Source organism: Electrophorus electricus, chromosome 14 (assembly GCF_041902795.1).
Source record: "Electrophorus electricus isolate QZ-2024a chromosome 14, ASM4190279v1, whole genome shotgun sequence".
Lineage (NCBI taxonomy): Eukaryota > Metazoa > Chordata > Actinopteri > Gymnotiformes > Gymnotidae > Electrophorus > Electrophorus electricus.
In genome coordinates this window covers 6,213,146-6,232,500 of record NC_137510.1, presented here as the reverse complement: position 1 = coordinate 6,232,500, position 19,355 = coordinate 6,213,146, and the positions used below count along the sequence as shown (strand labels likewise).

Here is a 19,355-nt window from a genome sequence, read left to right as displayed (position 1 = left end):
TAATGTAGCATGGGGTGATTGGAGACATCTGAATGTGTATTCCTGTGAGTTGTACAGTAGGTTTTATGATTTAGTTTCATAGTGTTCAGATATCCACTGTATGGACATATTTTGGGGAGGGGAAAAAAAAAGAATTTTACAGTGTTTGTTTTCTGTATGCTCACTGCCTTCCAAACAGTTGGGGAAATTTTAAAAAAGATTAATTGGGAGACACTTTTTCCCCCCTGGTAGTCAGGAGGGTATAACCTTAAGCTCAACCTTGACCCCAGTTTTAGTTTTTACAGTAAAATATTACAAAAATTAGTATTGCATGTTATAATTAACATCTCAAATTGGTCTTATATAATGCATTTTTCTAGCTCTAATATTGAGGCACTACTGAAGGCCTTGGTGAGTTAGATTAGGTGAGTTAGATTGTAAGATTAGTTGAAAACTAAACTGCAGTGTAACAGCTTCCCAAAACTGCATACCCATGAAATAGGCTGAATCATGATATTGATATATTTGTGATATTTTGGTGCCATCTAGTGCTCGTAACATATCAAGAGCACAGGTTTCTTACAGCCCCACTGATCAACTTTCAAGGAGCAATAAATTATTTTTACCACCAAAAGGTAGCAAACATGTATGATGCGTGATTATTTTTCTACAAAGTGCTGCTCACACAAGATGACTCAAATTGCTCTGTAGTCCTGAAATGAACCAGTTTTTTTCCCATAGAGGAGGTCTCCCACATGTTTAAAGCAGATTTAGTACAGAATCTGATACATATTTTCCGAGTGCACACTCACATTATTAGGTCTTGAGTACATCACCTATTTCTTTAATCATTGCTAGCATGCTTGACTCACAGCTAGACTCAACTCACCCTCCATCTGTTCGTTAACCAGGCTACACGTCTTGGGCCAAAATCCACTAATAAAGTAAGGTATGTGGTTTATAATTATAATAAACAATTTCACCTATAGTCTGACATCATGGTAAGCTAAGCATTACTAGATAGCTATCTGGAATTCTAATTGTAATTCGGAACGTTTGGTTGGTTTGTTTGCCCTGATTAGTTGCTTACGGGGCGCCAAAGCCGCTTTTACTACAGTGTTGGTTTGACGTATTTAAAATTGCACCAAAAGTCTTTACAAAAGGAAGCTGATACTGACAGTGATCGCGACAGGTGTCTCTTGCACAAAGAGCGGTACGGGGCGCAGACAAAAATTCAAATGGTGACATTTGCACTTCACGCAAATAAATTAACACAATAAATGAACGCAACCTAATGCAACTAATTTACTTTTTAGGATCTGGCGCAGTGTCATGTTCTTCAGTAGTTTCCTCACTCTCCGTTTTTTTTTTTTTTGTTTTTTTTTTCCAGTTGCATTTTCTGAAATTCTAAATTTAAAATATTGGTTTAGTCTTGACTCTTGGTTAGTGTAGTAATTTCGCTTATTTATTCATTTGTTTTTGGCTTACATGTTCAAGTGTGTTAGAAGCTCTGACTTCCACATTCACAGAAAGCTTGTAGTTACCATACTGAAAATAGCTAACGATGCCTGCAGGGCAAGACAAGGGAAGTTTTTGTGCACAGCTTCAAGGCGTGCTTGAAGAGTTACAGTTCAGGTATGAATGTTACGCCATTTCAAGTTCGATCGTAGACAGTCACATGTCTATAATGATAAAAGTAATGCAGGTTGTATGTATTTATGGCAACCATTAAAAAAAAATCTGTAAATGCCTATGTTTTACTTTAGAGAAAGAATAAAAACAGACACAATCAGTTTTGTTGTCCAATTTATTTACAAAAGTATGTACATGAACAAACATTAATATTTTTCGTAAAATACAATTTTAAAAAAAAAAGAAAAACCTCAGGCACTCAGCCAGCGGGGCTAGTAGGCAAACAATAAAGCTGACAAAATCGACAGTGAGCAAGACAAAGGGTAAAAACAGGGAGAACGAGTAAAACCGATCAAAACCTCAAAAACCAGGTCAGTACAAAGGAATGGCTTACAAAGTCTGGGAAAATGCTGAGCGAGACTTCGCAATAATCAGCAGACACAAGTAGGTTTAATTATACAAAGACATTAAAGTAAACTAGACACAGGTAACACTAAAACTGGGGTTCGGGAACGGACAGAGGGATTATGGGGAGTGTAGTCCACCTGAGGCAGGCTACAGACGTGACAGCTGACTTTAAAAGCTTTTTTAAACCCAAGTTTAAGATTCTGCAAGTGATTCGTGAGTGCAAATCACTTAACGGCCTCTGCTGTGATCAGAGAGCAAAGATTTTTGGATCAGAAACACATCAGCATTCCTGATTAGGAAGTTGAGGTCATTTTCAGTTTTGCCACCATTTTGTGTCGGCTGATTTTGCAGACACCTGCCTTGTTAACACAACAGAAGTATTTAAGAAACAGGTACGTGGTATGTAGTCATTCCACATGCAAGTTGTGCAAATACATGTAGAGACGATGGAGAAGAGAATTTGCAGAGAGGCGATATATTAATATAATTTTTGGGATTTTGATCCCAAATAGTTAATGTCTGATGATTTAGTTAGCTACCTAACACACACCACCTTAGGTCTACTTTAAAAAGCAAGGCCACCAGTACCAGCGCAGACAACTTTAATAAAATTTAAAAACTATGACACACCGAGTGGAGAATCTGGTTCTGAGTTTAGGCACAAAAGGGCTTCACTAACATTTAACATGGTTACCATCACATATGTGCAATACCGCTCAATTCGTCGCATTTAAATACATGCGCTTATAAGGAACGGGGTTCCCCCTTTCCTTAATTACGCGGGCTCTGTGCACGCGCCTTTCCATCAGTCGCTTGCTTAATCCTGTTCTGTTTTCACTATATCACATCACTTTGCCACAAATCAAACCTGTAGCTAATAATACTGTAATAAAACCTGTATATTAATGGACCATACACATAATTAATATTGTGTAACATTTTATGTATCATTATTTTATGTTGGCTGTTCAATAAATGATGATAATCTGATGTCCTAAATCCTTATTTGCTGATGTAGCAACATATGTTTAACATTGCACGTGTAGTCACATTAACAAAGGCTGTGTTCGAAATAGCCTACTACATACTATTCACGTACTGATTGGGCCCTAAATCAGTATGCCATATGCAATATGCGACCAAAATAAAATTTTCCATTATGCAATCTAGAGCTATCTTCAGGGCGTACTGTATCCCATGATGTAACGGTGGCAGAAAAGCTTTCCCAGAACCTTCATATATTTACATAGTATGGTTTGCATGTGGCAGATACTAGGTACTATACTGCATACCACTACAGGGACCCGTATGCAGTATACTGAGTGCAGTATACGGTCTATAGTAGGCTATTATGAACAGAGCCGTAGCCTTAGCAGTAGCCGGCTGGCATGTAGCTGCCAACTGTAGTTGCCACCAAATAAAACTTGTGTTGTAAATGGTCATAAATCCAGTGTAATCTCACCAACCAATCAGCACTCACTAACAGAAATACTAATATTCTACTGCCCCAAACCATTTTGCTGTAGAAAAAAAAAAAAGGAAATTTACAGGTAAATATTTCTTCCTATTTTTTGTGTGATACATACTTCTACTTTCCAAAATTAAAGTGAGATCCTGGCAAAGTGGTGAGAAAATAATGAAGTTGCTGTAATGTGGAGCAATCACGAGGAGGAGGCATACGCTGAGAAGAGTGAGATTTATTAAGGGCAAATCCATATTCAGAGTCGTTAGTACGGTCCAGGGTCAGTAAGTCAACATGGAGAGTCCAGGAATACACAGTAGACAAAGGAGTTGTCACGATCAGTCCCTTCCATGTTCCGTGTTTTCCATGTCTTGTGTGGGGTTCCGTTCCATTGTTTCGTTTTGTCCTCACATTGATTGCGTACACCTGTCACTCGTTTCTAGTTCATGTATTTAAACCCTGCTGTGTGCCTTGGTCGTGGCTTTTCACTATTTGTTTTGCTGTTTCATGGTTTGAGTTAATGGTTGAGGGTTATTTCTTTGTGCTCTGTGTTTGTTTCTTAGCCTTCGTGTTTCCTAGTCCTGAGTGTTCCCTAGCGTTAGTTCCTAGCCTGCTTCCCTAGTTAGCCTTCGTGTGTTTTTATTTTGTAATGTTTCTCAGTACTCTCCGTGTCGGCTCTGTGAGCCTGGACCGTATAAACGACTCTGATTTTGGATTTGCCCCTATTAAATCTTGCTCCTCTCAGCACATGCATCCGCCTCCTTACCGCTCAATGCTACAGGAGACAAACACGCAATAACAGAATAGGGAAATGGGCTACAATACAAAACACAAACTACATGAACAGGTTAAGAATCATGGGAAGAGTAAACATGACGGAGCTTAATACATCCAACTACAGAGGCATGCATAACAATAACAGGCAGCAGAAACATGATAGAGGCATGGAATCACAATATAACAGGCATGGATTGCAACTAACAGGGCAGGGAAAGACACAGGGTTTAAATAAACGGACTGATGAGGGCTTACAAGGAACAGGTGATAACTTGTGAAAACCAAAATGAGCACCAGAACAGGAACGGTAGGAGATGAAATTAAGGAATGCAGCCAAAACAAAGACATGAGCTAGGATGCTAGGGAGGGCCAATCATGACAGCAAGCCCCAAGACTAGACACAGACAGAAACAACTGGGCAAGAAAAGGAGCAGGAATGGAAACTGGATGAGACACAGGAACAGACAGATCGGAAACATGAGCAGAACATAGGACACAACGAGGAGCAGGTACAGGAGCAGAAGAGACAGAGACCGGAGACACTACAGGAGCAGACAAGAAAACAGATGCAGAAACAGACAAATCGGGTCAACAGGAGCAGGCACAACAACCAGGAACAGACACAAACGCAGGAGCGGGAACAGGACACTGAATAGCAACAGACTGAAGGTGACAAAAGGGAGGATGTGGACACACAGCAAAAGATGAGAAATGTCAAACCGCACACACAAAATTATGAGCAAAATAAAAATACCATACAGACTGGGCCAGGACAATGGGACAGGAACAAAAACAGGCACAGATACACGGATGGGCACAGAAACAGAAACAAACGGAGACCAAGGAACTGGAATGGGCACAGAAACAGGCACAGGATCAGACACCACAACAGGGGCAAAAACTAAATCATATGTGAAGGCAAAAACAAGGAACAGACCCGGTAACAAGTAGAGTGGCATCTTTAATGCTGGGAACAGGAACTCGCTGGGTGGCATCTTCAATGCTGGGAACACAAACTTGCAAAGTGGCTTGCAGGACAGCCACTGGTACAAGTGCGGTGACCCTGGAGGAAAACACAGACACAGAAGCAACTCGGCAGCTCCCAAGCCTCATGTGAGCTATAGGAAGCTTGCAGTTGAGAGCACACCAAGTATCATACCAAAGATTATCTGTACATTCACTCCACCTACTCACGTCTTGTGCTTCAGGTCGCTCCTTCCTCCAGTGTTGATAAAAACACTCAGATAGTGTTTACCTGCAGTCTCATCACAAAAAGCAGCTGAAAATGAAAGTACTTGCAGAGTTTTCTATGACTGACAAGACGCCCTTATATCTGCAGTGGCAGGGGATTTGCAGCCTCTGGTGGTGCTGAGACGCAGCATACTCGGAGTGTGTGGAAAAGGCTAGTATTTTGTCCCATTTACCTGACACCTTTATGTAAAGCTGCTTACAATTATGACTGAGTACAACTTGAGCAATTGAGGGTTAAGGGCCTTGCTCAGTGGCCCAACAGTTGGGGGGCCGTGGTGGGGCTTTAACCAGCAACCTTCTGATTATAAGTCAAGTACCTTAACTGCTGAGCTACCACTGAAGCGCATTAGCTAACAGAGGCCCTCTCTCTTTCTGCGTTCATGGTAAACTGGTCTTTCTGTAATGTGGAGAGATCCTGAGGCAGACTCGTACACTGAGAGGAGCGAGATTTATTAAGATGGTGTAATGATGTGATTATGTAATGTGATTTCTTTCTTTAAATTATTTATTTATATCGTCTATATCCTACATTTTTCCTTGATTTTATATTCTTCCTTGATGTCCACTTACAATGTTTGTGTGGTTTTATGTTCCAGTCATAATTCATTTTCCAACTTCTCTTTCCAACCTTTTAAACAGGCCGTTTCTACGCCTTTAACTGAAATAGTAGATAAATGACCTCTGTTCACTGTGAATCCATCCTGGATCCCTGCCTGAGACATCATTTAAGAGTTGCACGGGCGGTGATTGCCACGGGCAGTCATCCCGCACTATGAACCCTGGACCAACACTTCCATCCTGAGCCCTACCCTAATGTGTTTCACCTGTCACACTCCCATCCTCAGCCCTGTTCTAATGTGTTTCACCTGTTCCTTGTTTCAAGCTCCTTTTAAGTAGCCCTTCCATTCCCTTGAACATTTTTGGGGGTGGGAGATGTGTGCCTGGCATTAAAAAAAGAGACTATTTAAGTTAAAATTAATTAAGTGATTAAAGATTGCAACACACTGTATCTGTGGGAAACGGGCAATACTGAAAACCAGCCTGTTCAGGAGGGGGTTATATATGTCTATGTCACGGTATGGCCCCTCTCCCCCCAAACGTCTCCGTGCGTGTCTATGTGTGTTTGTCAATGTGGCCATGGCCTCCTTGTGTCTCACACCTGCTCCTTATTGTGTCATTATCATATGTATAAAGGTCTGTCCTTTACGGTTTTCGCTTCTGTTAGTGTGCGTGTCTGAATGTCAAATAAACGTGTGTTGGTGTTCCACGCTACTCGTCCCCGCATCCTCCTTAAAGCCTCCTCCTTACAGTCTAACCCTTAATTCAGAATTGCTTAACAGTAAGAATTTCAATTCTGTTTTCAGTGTTATTTACTGTAATAGGGAACTGACTGTAAAGATTGCACACACAAACGAAGAGGATCCAATCGCAAGAGGTTTTATTTTTTAAATCAAACAGATCAGTGGGGTCAGGCAGGTATTCGTAGTCAGGTTGTTCTAAGGTCGATAACACGGGGGTGTCCAGGCATCAGGCAGGAGACGAGGTATGCTCGAATCTGGAATTGAGTTGGCAATACTTTGCGACATGAATGCGAGGGAGGGGAGCTTAAGTAGGGGGGCAATGATGAGGAGAACGATGATCAGGTATGTACTCTGGCGAATCAGATCGGAGGTATGTACTAGTACTCTGGCGAATCAGATCGGAGGTGTGTACTAGAAGTAGGTGTGGCAGTGCAGGGCTGAGCGTGGTTCCCCTCATCAACAATGGTTTTCCAAATACAAACCAGACACACAAGAATCTCAGCTTTATGAAACATTTCTTTAGGGAACTATTTCACAAGAGCTGCTGTCTTATTAAAATGAAGATGAAAAAGGTTTTGTACAGTATAATGGGAAAACAAATCAGACATTTGTTTTTAAAATGAAATTCCCAAAACAAATATCTTCAAAAATTACAACCATTTCAGATGAATTTTACATTATGGGTATGACTTTTATGTGTGGCAAATTCACTGTGGTCTTGCTGTGGTCTCGCATCTTGATAATATCAGGTGACTCATTTAAATCTTTTACACATTTAAACCAATCTAAATCAAGACAGAACATACAGTCAGGAAAGGTACTGTAAAAATGCACATATGCAATTGAAGAAGGCATGCATAAATTCGGCCTAGAAAACTCATTTAAATGACAGTGATGCAATTCATAAATCAACTGCAGGTGGTACTAATCTAAAATTTGCTGGCAGGTGTAGGCAGAATCATTGCTGTCCGCAGCTCACGAGCGCAGTGTCTTTGTATGGATTGGGGACAGAAAAGATCAAATTGGGCAGGCAAGATTCTTTTGTTATCCTGTGGCATGAGGGGTGAGGCGGTGACAGGTGGGCTTTTAGGGGGTCCGTGAACAGAGGAGACAGCTTTGAGAGTTGTGGGAGGAGGTGTGGTCATACTTCCAGGCTCTGGATGTGGCACCAGATGTGAGAGATATGCACACATGCATCCCCTGTCCTGCAGCAACCTCAGCACATCATTACGGAAGCGCACGGCCACGAAGGCATAGAGCACAGGGTTGAGACAGCAACGCACGTATGCCAGGCTGCGGGTAACGTCCTCGCTCAGGTGGGCCCTGCCCCACTCGTCGCAAGTACTCATAGCTATAAACACTCGGAAAGACAGCACCAGGGTGTATGGCAGCTGGAAGAGCAGGAAGAGCAGCACTAATGCCAACATGAGACGCAGTGTCCTCTGTCTGCGCCAGCATTTGGCCTTACCCTGCAGGAGCACATGCCCGATGGCACCGTAAAACACCAGCATGGCCACGCAGGGCACACAGAAGCCCACAATCTTAGCCACATTTGCCAACTTCTTCACCCAGCCACTGTCGGCCTCCATCCAGATGTTCATGCCACAGCGTTGTGCCACTTCGCCAGCTTCCTGCTTCACAGAGGAGAAGATGAGCTCCGGCAGGCTCAGCAGCACTGAGGCGATCGCCACAGCAATGGCACACAGCCCACCGTAGCACAGCATGGCCGGCCGCAGCTTCTGTGCCGCCCGCGCGCGGACCACCACTAGGTAGCGGTCAGCGCTGATGCATGCCAGCAGCAGCAGGCCGCTGTATGTGTTGATCGCGTGCACGCCATGGTTCAGCTTGCACAGACCCTCTCCAAAGAACCAGCCGCCAGCGAGGGCCTCACCTGTGCGTAGCGGCAGGGTCAGCAGGAGCAGCAAGTCGGACAGTGCTAGGTGGAAGAGGAAGACGTCGGTCATGCAGCGCAGACGCAGGCGGCGGTACTGGCCGAAAGTGGCAATGACCAGTCCGTTGCCGGTCACACCGAGGAAGAAGATGATGAAGAAAAGGGCAACCTGGATGGCCACATTGGTCACCTCCTGCTTATTGCTGGGTTCACACATCTCAATCAGATTCAGATCGTCCGTAGAATTTGAAATATACGTGTAACCACCAGAGAAGTCATCTGTCGTAATGAGCAAGGCCAGAAATCCTGTATCACAGTGATACATTTTTAGAATCACTTTAGGGCAGAGACAATGGTAGAGGAGGTATATATAGAGGTATATATAATATACCCTTGACATCCTAAAATGCCCTGATGCTGCAGTGCTTGGAGGGCAACTAGGCAGAGGATAAGGACCATTGTACTGGGATCCTTAAGACTCCCAGCATGGTTCAGATAATCTGCTACTGGGAAACATGTACCATAAAGATGAATGTGTATCTCAAATGTACAGATGGAGCCTAAACTGTTACAAAGACCAGGTATCAGTTATGTGTTGTGAATTGCAACACCTACAAGGAATATATGTGTCACATTTTGTGAAGGAGTGTATTAAGACAAATGAACATAATGTAATATGTTCCCTTAATATTTTTACTGTTTACTATTTACTGATTAAACTTCAATGGCAGATGTTAAATGATGTCATCGGGCATCGTGTTGTAGCTATAATTCAGGGCATGCTTCAAATACTGTGCTACAGATTGTACACATAAAAGATTACACTGTAAGTCTGCATGGTATGTATGAATATTGGGATAAATAAATAGCATACAAAAACAAGTGATGTTAAAAGTTTTACTTAAATGTGAAAGAAAATAAGTAACTGATGATTAACTACTACTCCCTGCTGACCATAAACTGATGATGTCACTCTGTGTATCACCTGTGGAACTGTCATCATTGGGGAACTTGCCATCGGTATGGATCGTAGAGTTTCTGTAGCTTGTCATTGCTCTGCTTAGAGAAAGAAAGAGAGAATCAGATATGAATTAGTTACATGTGAAGTTCACAAGGTGATCTATGTCATGATGTGGAATGGTCCAAATTAGTGGACCTCCAGAGGGGTTTCCAGTACATTTTTAAATGTGGAACAGCATCATTCTTCCATCACATTCTCAGTAGGAAAGAAAACTCTCAAAGCATTCCAGGAGCCTTTAACTATATTGAAATAATGACAGTGTGCATCACAGCTAATGGGTAATATTGGGTAATACAAGTCCTCTCTACCTAATATTCCTCTCTACCTTTGTCAAAGCACCAGCTCTTCTGACATATATCTGAAGTGAGACAGTTGTCAAAGCTCTTCCAGGCTAGACGATCTTTTGATTATTGACGTACCCATGATGATCTAAGTTCAATAGCGGGGTACAAATTGGTGTAGGCTGAGAGGTATTGCCAATACACGATAAAAGCCCTTTCAAACTAAAAAACGTGGTATAGACTATAAATCCGATACATCCTTTCTTATTGGTCTTCTGTTTAAACTATTATACCTGAGATCTTGGCTAAAATGCTACCTGTAAAATCATGAGGCGTTGAAGATAGAGTAACTCATATCCAGTCTATCAAGACATTCTATGTAAACAAGAAAACTGGCAAAATGTGTCAGCGAGTGTAATAATGCTTACAGAGAATGTCAAAGTTCTCCCCATTTCTCCTTTGAGAAATGTGTTAAAACCATAGCTAGGAGCTGTTAAAAGTGTAGTCACGTTATTGCTCAGCAGACTGCATCAGATACCCAATGACCATTTTTCAATATACATGTACAAAAGTACCATTCAGTTGTTTCAGTTGTGCCATCTGTGACATCTTAAGGCTTGAGTGTGGTAGAGTATCTTTATTGATGCTCACAAAACAAAGCAAAAGGCTCAAAAAACAAACAGTAATAAATCAAGCCCTTAGCAACCCTTTCAGCGTTTGGGTGGTTTATTTATTATTATGTGCAATGTAAAGCACTGGAGACATGTAACTGTGGACTGAAATACTGTGGGTTAAATGAAAGTGAAACAAGAAGTAGGTGTGCATGACAACAGGTAATAAACTAAATGATTGAGATTAGGGGGATTGGCTGCAAACTGGAGCAATGTGTATGCATGTGTGTGTGTGAGGGCATGTCTCTTTGGCTGGGCGCTGCCCAAGCCGTGAAACCATCTGTCCTTTGTAACTGTGGCTTGGATGGCGAGACTGTCCAACAAACTAATAAATATAGTTTAAAATAGGGAATATCATTTTGAAATTGTAAACATAATTTATTCTAGTAAGTTCTTCTTTGTTGGTTCACTTCAATTAACTATTTTAGAGGTAAGTGTATATAGTGTTAGGAGTCTTGCCCAAGGACTATTATTGGTATAGCATAGAGCACTTACCCAGAAGAGGTTCAAACCCAAAACCTCCATGAGAAAAGCAGTGTTTTCTAAGCCTTTGCAGGCAAGACCTGACAACCCATAAAATGTGTAAAAATACGTTACAGAATTTAGATTTGTGGACATACTTAGATAGGCTGTCACATAATAACACTGTTTATCCACTTAGAGCTCTGTGATCTGCCCAGATTACATACTGCTGTTTGCCTTGGTGCCAAGTTGGGTTGTTATCTACATGTTCAATCTATGCCTGTATTCTTCAGTTATCTTTGTTCACATTCGTGGTACTTTTTTTTCATCTGGAACTGACTATATATATATATATATATATATATATATATATATAAAAGTATGTTCTATGATCTCAATATCTGCATCTGTTCTGTGATGCAGTTCTGTTCTGTTCTGCATCTGTTCTGTGATGCAGATGTATCATACTACTAGAGTATACATGAAGGTCTTATCTTTTCTTCTTTTTTCCAATCTCTCAATCTACATGTCTGTAAAACTTCTTTTTAAAGGTGATTCGACCATTCAACTATATTTAAAACGGGTATTCAGTCTTACAGCGTTATTATGTCTAAAGCAAACGATACCACTATAGTATACAGATGTATAAAATAAAATGAAATAAAATAAAATAAAAAAGAAGTGTTGTAAGAATTAAAAACACTAATCCAAAAAAATGGTGGTAACACTCACCACGGTTAATCGTTATCGTGATTCTTAGACATGTTTTGCGGTTTACAATTACGCGAAAATAGAGATAACATGGAACTCTTTGAGCACTCTTGGCAAAAAGGTTTATTCATAAGGAGACACATTGCGTGCCACCGCTCCGTTGCTTTAAATGAAGTGTCCAGTGAGATGACTTATAGCTTCAGAAATCAGTCATCATTGCGTGCGACAGAACTTTAAGAACAGTTTCACGTCTAACAGTGTTATTTTTGTTGAGAAATACACCAACCATACTACGTCGTCTCCTTTGGATATTTGCATTCCCATGGAGTGTACATAGGCTAATACATCGCCGACGGGACCACATCTGTAGCGAGAAAGGTAAATTCGCTTACGAATTTAGATTGCTTAGATTGCGGATGTTGGAAATTAAAGCTGCTTTCCATTAAATTCTTAAACTTTGCCAAAATATGATTGCGAGGTATTGAACAGTTAAATTATTAACTTAAACGAGTTAGAGTAGAGAGGCTTTCAGATTGGATGCTATCCCACGTAGTAGGCTAGATAATCAAAAACATATCGCATCTATGAGAACAAACACACTAGTTTATAGCAAATCGGATTTTTACTGTTGGAATCTGTTATATTTGATTTTAATATGCCGAACAATACAATACCATTTTTAAAGACTAACTCGATAGCAAACCTGCAAAAGTAAACTGCTTTACCGACAGCGGTGGCGTTACTACCAGCATCAAATACAGCCAAACTGCTTAGAAGGTGCTCACGTAGGTATGAATGCGCATAAACTACTGGAATAATGCCTCAGACTACTAATTTACATTCCATTCTATTCTATTCTATTAATATAAATTTCAAATTATATTATATTGTATTAAAATAGACCTCTAAACCAATAAATTACTCAGATCAAAGGAAGTTAATACAGGCTTTGTAACGTGTGTGGCCCAAGTGCCGAAGAGTGAGGGACAGGACGCACAGGCTCCAGCGACGAGGACGAACATTTATTGTTACATGAAGACAGCGGCACTCACACGTAACACAACAAATGAACATAAACACGAAACCGTGAACATGGAGCAAAAACGATAAACACGAATACATGTAACAACGACACCGCTACATCATCAATGACCAACGAGAGGTCACACACTGACGAGGATTTGGATACTTATAGACAAAACGAGGTGCAGGCGTGGCCACAAACGAAGATCCTCCCACTGCACGTGGCAGGCCAAACTTCGTGACTCGCGGGAGGCGAGCGTTCCGTGACAAGCTTCCAAAGAGTCACTACAAAGGCGAGTGACATAACTTTAGACTACATACACGTATTTAGTTCTTAGGTGGTTGGTTTGCCTGTTTTTTTTTTCCCTTTGTACGGTTAAACAGTCACGACAAGTTAACATTTTAAGTCTCCTGGAAAGAAATAATTGTTGTATATAACATTAAATAAATAAAGCCCCAGTTACTGAAAACCAAACACATAACAATACCAGACTTATTCTTCAAATGTGTGCTTTGGATTTTGTCAGGTGATTAATTCCATAAAATGTCTTTATTATTATTGTTATTATCATTATTATTATTATCATATTAATATTGTTTGTTTCTTTATTTGTTTGCTTATTTTCTAATATGACTGTTACAGGGGGTTTTTTTAGTACCCAAAACAGCTGAAGCGCAAAATTAAATATGCTTTTATTTTTTAGCACAAGGTTTATGACCACAGACGTTTTTAGCACACAGTAATAAAATACATTGTAGATTCAGTTATAATTTAATTAATTGAACTGAAAATGAGAATGATCAACTTTCCTAAGAGTAAAATGTTAATCAGCAGTAATCGAGCCACGTATACAGTGCTTGAAGGGGGCCGGTACTCACGGATACGCAGTACCAGCACTTCTACATTTTATTCGTTCGCGTACCGTGACCTGTCGTTGTGTTTCGGCACTTTTCACCAACTGCCCGTACTCTTCTCTGCCCCCGCCATATCACGAATATATAAACTACATTACCCAGGCGGCACTACTTGCGGCTCACCTGTTCCCGTTCTCTAAGACTCTAAGGCTAAATAACGATGGCTCCAAAAGTGCACAAAGGCAAAGCGTAGGTCACACAACAGAGCTTCAACTAGATCCAGAACTAAATGCAGGCCCAGGAGCAGCAAGCTAGCTTTAACGTCACTTCTAGCAGTGAGGAACCTGTTTGTGTAGCATCCGCAGAAACAACTGCCTGGAACTACCGACGGTAACAAATAAAGATGAATGGCTCGATTGTTGGTCAAAGGATCAAATGTATTTTTCTGTGCGCGCTAATTTGAATTTACATTTATGATTTCATTTTAAATTTACATTTACATTCGACAAGCAAACCATTGACAGCTAAGCTTGGAGGAGGAGATTCTGTTTCATTATATTGGACTGTAATGTACTATTATTACTCAGTAATGTCACAACATGCATATCTAGTGCTGTTACACTAAATATTAAACATTATCTTAAACAGCTTAATTTATCAGTTTCTTTATGAGCTGAAGCACATGCACCTGCATGCACCATTGAATGGTTTTCAATATAGGTCATTAATAATCAAACATTAATCAATAAAGCTCTGCTACTATCTAGACTTTGTACACCTTTTTGCATATATTTTAAACAAACGACTAAAATTGAATCCAGGGAGTCTGTCCACAGAAACACAAGTTACTGGTCAAAATATTTATTTTTCAGATTACACGTTGTGCTATATAGTTATGTTTACCTAACATTTAAGTTTGCTGCCAACATGCAGTCAATAAAATATACATCATGTTTACTGTGAATGTGTACAAAAACATTCATTACTTTTCAGACAATTTAGTAATAGATAGTTTTATATAAAATATTACATAAATGCATGTTTACATATAATATTACATGTCATATTTCATATATAATATTACATAAAGCAAAGTTTCTTGGGAGACTGGTGTGACTCACCTCTGTGTACAGTAGTTCGTAGATTATTGCAGTAGCAGTGCCAAGGTTATTCAGTGCATGCGCTGTTTTTGATTGTCTGGTCTCTGTACCCCAAGTTTACATAAGGTATATGCTGTTCTTCTCATCCTATCACAGCTGGCCTAGCATGAAACCTTTTGAAATAAAAAACACCCTGACCACAAGCTGATTTAACCATGAGAAGCAGCTTCTTTTTGCAAGGGTGTTGTTTTTCTGTTACTTGGTTTGTTTTTTTTTTGGAGGTGGCATCTGAGGTGGGGATTGTAGGTTCATGAGTTCAAGTCAAAGTTCTTTACCTCAGGGGCAGGGGTTGTACACGTTGAAAAGCTGTGACACTGAATAATGCCCTGAATATGCTATGCAAATGTGAAACAGGATGAAGATTTTGGTTACGGGTTCATGATACTGGGTGGGTGCTCAGGCCAGAAAGAGGTTGCACTGGGTTTACCACGGTTTCTGTGCAGGTGGCTTTTTGTGCCTGTGGTTGGCATACTGTTGACAGGGTGTATGCTGTGGGGTCACACTGGGTTTAGTGCTATAGAAATGACCTCTCCTTAACCTGAGGCATGTCTTCCAACTTGAATGTTTTGAATTCATTTTGTTTTTCATTGTAAGTTTATGTTGGTGCATATGCATGTGTGGATGGTTACAAAATCTGTTCAGATCCGCCATAGCATGTATCAGTGTGGTTAGCCGTCTCTTAATCTGTGTGAGTGTGTGTGTCTGAAAGAGAATTTGTTTACAAGTAGGCATACCTCTCTCTTTCTCAGCCCTGTGTGTTAGAATGGTGACCAAACACTCAAAAGATGGGAAAATGCATCATTCTAAGCATTCTCTCTCTCTCTCTCTCTCTCTCTCTCTCTCTCTCTCTCTCACTGTCTCCATTTTGTTTTGATTGGATTGTGGTTAGGAGGTTTGTGTCAAATGCCACACACTCCTTTCCAAATAGCAACATGAACAATGCACACTCAGGTTTTAATTAATGTAATGGGTTTTTAATGAATGGCAAATTATTACCATATACCATTTAAGCATAATAACTATGCAACTATGCATCTTCAGAAATAATTCTAAATCTGTGTATGCAACTTGTATTTACACATTGCATTTTTCTCTGTATGTATGCTGAATTTCAGTGATTGTACACTTTGTACTGCACCCATTCAGAAAACAGAATTGGATTCTTCATTTCTGACCTGAAGATTGCATTTTGTTCATAGGTAATTGTGATGGCAATTGTGGTCTTTTGTGTGTAATGATATGTAAATCTTTATACGCAAACATATCTGACATTTTATTTAAACAGGCAAAAAAAGGTTTATGTGAAACTTTACCTAATACAGCCAATCGCAGGGTCTGTTTCATTCATTTATATCAAGCTATGTATTTATTTCACAAGGAAAACAGATTGCCAGTCAAAGTTAAATTGACTGTCCTTAGACAGGTTATAAATTGACTGTCCTTAGACAGGTTATACATTTGAACACCCAACAAGTTGAGGACAAGCTGAAGTAGGTTAAAACAAGTGTGTCATAAAGTATAACATGTCTCAATGAAGAAAAGACTTATGACAGCTCTGTGGATTGTTACAGGTTTGTTGTAATTTTTGACTAAGCAGAGAAAACACTAAACCAAACAGGGTAGTTTCAATGTGTTCATTGCAAGAGCTGGAGATGATCTATGTCATTCATCCCCTAATGAAATTATCACAGGGCAGCTTTAACATGACAAACATCACAAAGGTGGATGTCAGGATATGTATATGTGACTCTAATTATAGAAGTGGGTCACAGTGTCAACATTATTTGTGATTGGAGATAGTAAGTAAAATGAGTTAATGGGAGTCAGTTTTGTAGAGGTTTGCCTTGCATGACAGACACACACAAAATAGAGTGAGGCATAACTCTGTGCATGTTCCCAATTTCAGATTTTACCAAAATGTTTAAGGTTCTTTGTCAGAACTGGAATAATTTACAAATTCTGAACTTCCTTTACAGAAAAGATAAGAACTCTCCACTTTGTACTCATATCAGGGCCACTATCAAAACGTATTCATCAGCACAGAGAGGAAGAGATGTGGGCTGTTTTCCTATTCCTCAGTTACACACACACACACACACACACACACACACACACACACACACACACGCACACACACACACACAAACAAACAAAAGTGTTCCTCACTTATACTACTCGGAGTGATTGTTCTGTCATATACTTGTAGACACACATACACACTTCTGAGTGCTCACAGACTTCCATAATGCTACATTTCTTCATAGGAATAGTACTTCTGTTGCTAGATCCATCAACAATCTGTTGTAAGAAAACCCATGATCTCCAAATTAGAGCATGTATATTTTTAAATATTATGTTTAACCTAATTGGATGGTATTATGGAAGGCTTTATGGATTATCACCAAGAGACGTCCAGACACTGCTGTGTTCTTAATAAATGCAGGAGATAGATGTATGTATTTAATTTTTTTTTTGTTGTTGTTAAAGAAGGTACTGTGGCTGTTTTTTCAGGTCAAACAGTGGAAGGCACCTTTTTGGGAGATAAAGGTAAGAAAATTACTGAAAACCAGTCATAGATGTGGTCTGCTTATCAACAAATGTTTAAATTCAGTTAAATGCATTTTGATTATAACTAAGATGATTTTATTCCATGCTCAGAGTTACTCCTATTATTTAATTATGTTGTTTTTATTTCAATTAAAATTTCATTTGCAGTTGGGTCTAAAATGAAACCTCACTATGTCTTTTTCAGAAGGAATTCCCTTACACAATGATTCTCTAACTCTGAATGGAAATAACACTGCTATCAAAGGTTAAAGTTAAAATAATCTTAACATGTGGCAGATAGCAAAAAGGTTGTTTGGGGTGTGTGTGGTGGGGGGTAGAAATTGAAATAACATTTTTTGTGCATAGATCTGACTGAGAACAACACAGCTCAACTTCACAGATCTTTTCATTTTAGTCCAAATAAAACAATTGTAGGTAAGCAATTTTAAAATGTTTATGAACGTTTCACTAACTTTTTTTTTCTATTTACCAATGCACTCTCTTTAAGACCAATAGTGTTCAGTTATATTTATGTGCTTTAGTAAAACCTTTGGACAGTATAAAAGCTTTCAGTTCAAGGATATGTATGTCTACATCAGGTAAACTATGTTGCAAATACAGCCAGTGTTATACATTGTCCTTACATTTTATTGGATCAAATGAGCTATCCATTTTATTGGATCCACAGGTGAGCTAAAATAGGGTACCGAGTTAATTCCACATGTGCCATTTACATTTTGACTCTGTTGCTGCTATCTTCAAGCATGAGAACTAAAGAGGTCTTCGAGCACTGAATGTGTCAGAACTGATTGTTTGGTGCCTTGCTAGTAATAAGCATACCCTGTTGAGCTTAGCAAAAACAAACAGCTTTGGTCTTCTGTACCAAAGTAATGGGAAAAGCAGACAGTGTGAATGAAAAAAGGGAACTAATTATGGACTGAAGCAGATGGTGTCATCTGGGGAACATGGCTGCATGTATGTATCCTTGTCTTCCTAGCTATATTGATGAAGTAACAGCCAACAACAGCAGTAAGATGAATCATTCTAAAGTTAAGACTGCTTAGATCCAACCAAATTCTTTTAGACTTATTGGACTCCATATTGTGGTAGAGAAATTTTATCATTCCGCCAAATATTTAAGGTACAAAAGATAGAATGAGAACTAGGGATAGGGGGAGATTAATATGAATTGTTTTTATTAATGGTTTTTTTTTTGTTTGTTTGTTTTTTTTAACCATTTTTCAGAAGAGACTAACCAGAATGTGACTTATGAAGATTAAGGTAGGACTGTGTTTGTGTGTGTGTGTACATTGAGGTTAGTGATAACTTTTAAACAGGCTTTTAAATATTGTTTGCTTGGTTTTAAAGTATAAAATATTTGTGTGTGTAGTGTATGTACATTGAGTTTAGTGATGATGCTGCAAAATGTGTGTATGTGGTTGTACAGATTTATTCTTACTACTACTTGCTATGTAGGTCTTAAACTTTTTTTCTCTCCTAGAGAGTTTCCAGGATCAAGAGCAAAATCATCACTATAAGAGTTGCAATGTATTGCTACTGGTGAAGGCTATCAAGCCATTCTGCTGGAGTAAATTTAATAAGTCCATGGTGGAACTGGGATGGCAGAAGTGGTATATATATATATAATTGTTTTTTGGTTTTTTACTTTTTCCTCCTTCTGGAACCTGCTAGATTAACACTGGAAGTTATACATCAATCAGTGTTTGTCATCATTCTTGTAATTGTTTTCTCTTTTTCTTAGAGTAAATTATAGCTATATAGCTTTAAACCAGCTGGATCTGGATTGATTTGCTACACATGACAAGCGTTTGGAGATTTGTGAAGTTTAATTTTTACTAGTTGTTTACTACATTTTTACTAAAACACTCCAAAAATAGTGAAAATATAAGTGTGCTTTAATGT

The 19,355-nt window shown here is 39.4% G+C and overlaps 1 protein-coding gene and 1 long non-coding RNA gene across 2 annotated transcripts; one reads left to right on the top strand and one right to left on the bottom strand.

Annotated features, from left to right (window-relative positions):
- Positions 1 to 7,739: 7,739 nt before the first annotated feature.
- LOC118242142 (C-C chemokine receptor type 7-like) lies at positions 7,740 to 14,967 on the bottom strand. Its single transcript, XM_035530753.2, has 3 exons — positions 14,847 to 14,967; positions 9,687 to 9,757; positions 7,740 to 9,007 (listed from the first exon to the last, which is right to left on the bottom strand). The coding sequence occupies exons 2-3, from the start codon at positions 9,751 to 9,753 to the stop codon at positions 7,740 to 7,742; spliced, it is 1,335 nt and encodes a 444-aa protein (XP_035386646.1). The 5' UTR covers positions 9,754 to 9,757; positions 14,847 to 14,967.
- Positions 14,968 to 17,084: 2,117 nt separating this feature from the next.
- LOC145651172 (uncharacterized) lies at positions 17,085 to 18,668 on the top strand. Its single transcript, XR_014116951.1, has 4 exons — positions 17,085 to 17,188; positions 17,397 to 17,432; positions 17,638 to 17,697; positions 17,799 to 18,668. It is a non-coding gene; the product is annotated as an uncharacterized LOC145651172 (long non-coding RNA).
- The last annotated feature ends 687 nt before the right edge of the window (positions 18,669 to 19,355 follow it).

Bases quoted from the DNA above. Each gene is read 5' to 3' on its own strand.
- LOC118242142 (XM_035530753.2), bottom strand. From the start codon at position 9,753: ATGACAAGCTACAGAAACTCTACGATCCATACCGATGGCAAGTTCCCC. The intron at 9,008-9,686 runs GTGATACACAGA...ACTGTGATACAG, and splicing joins CAATGATGACAGTTCCACAG to GATTTCTGGCCTTGCTCATT.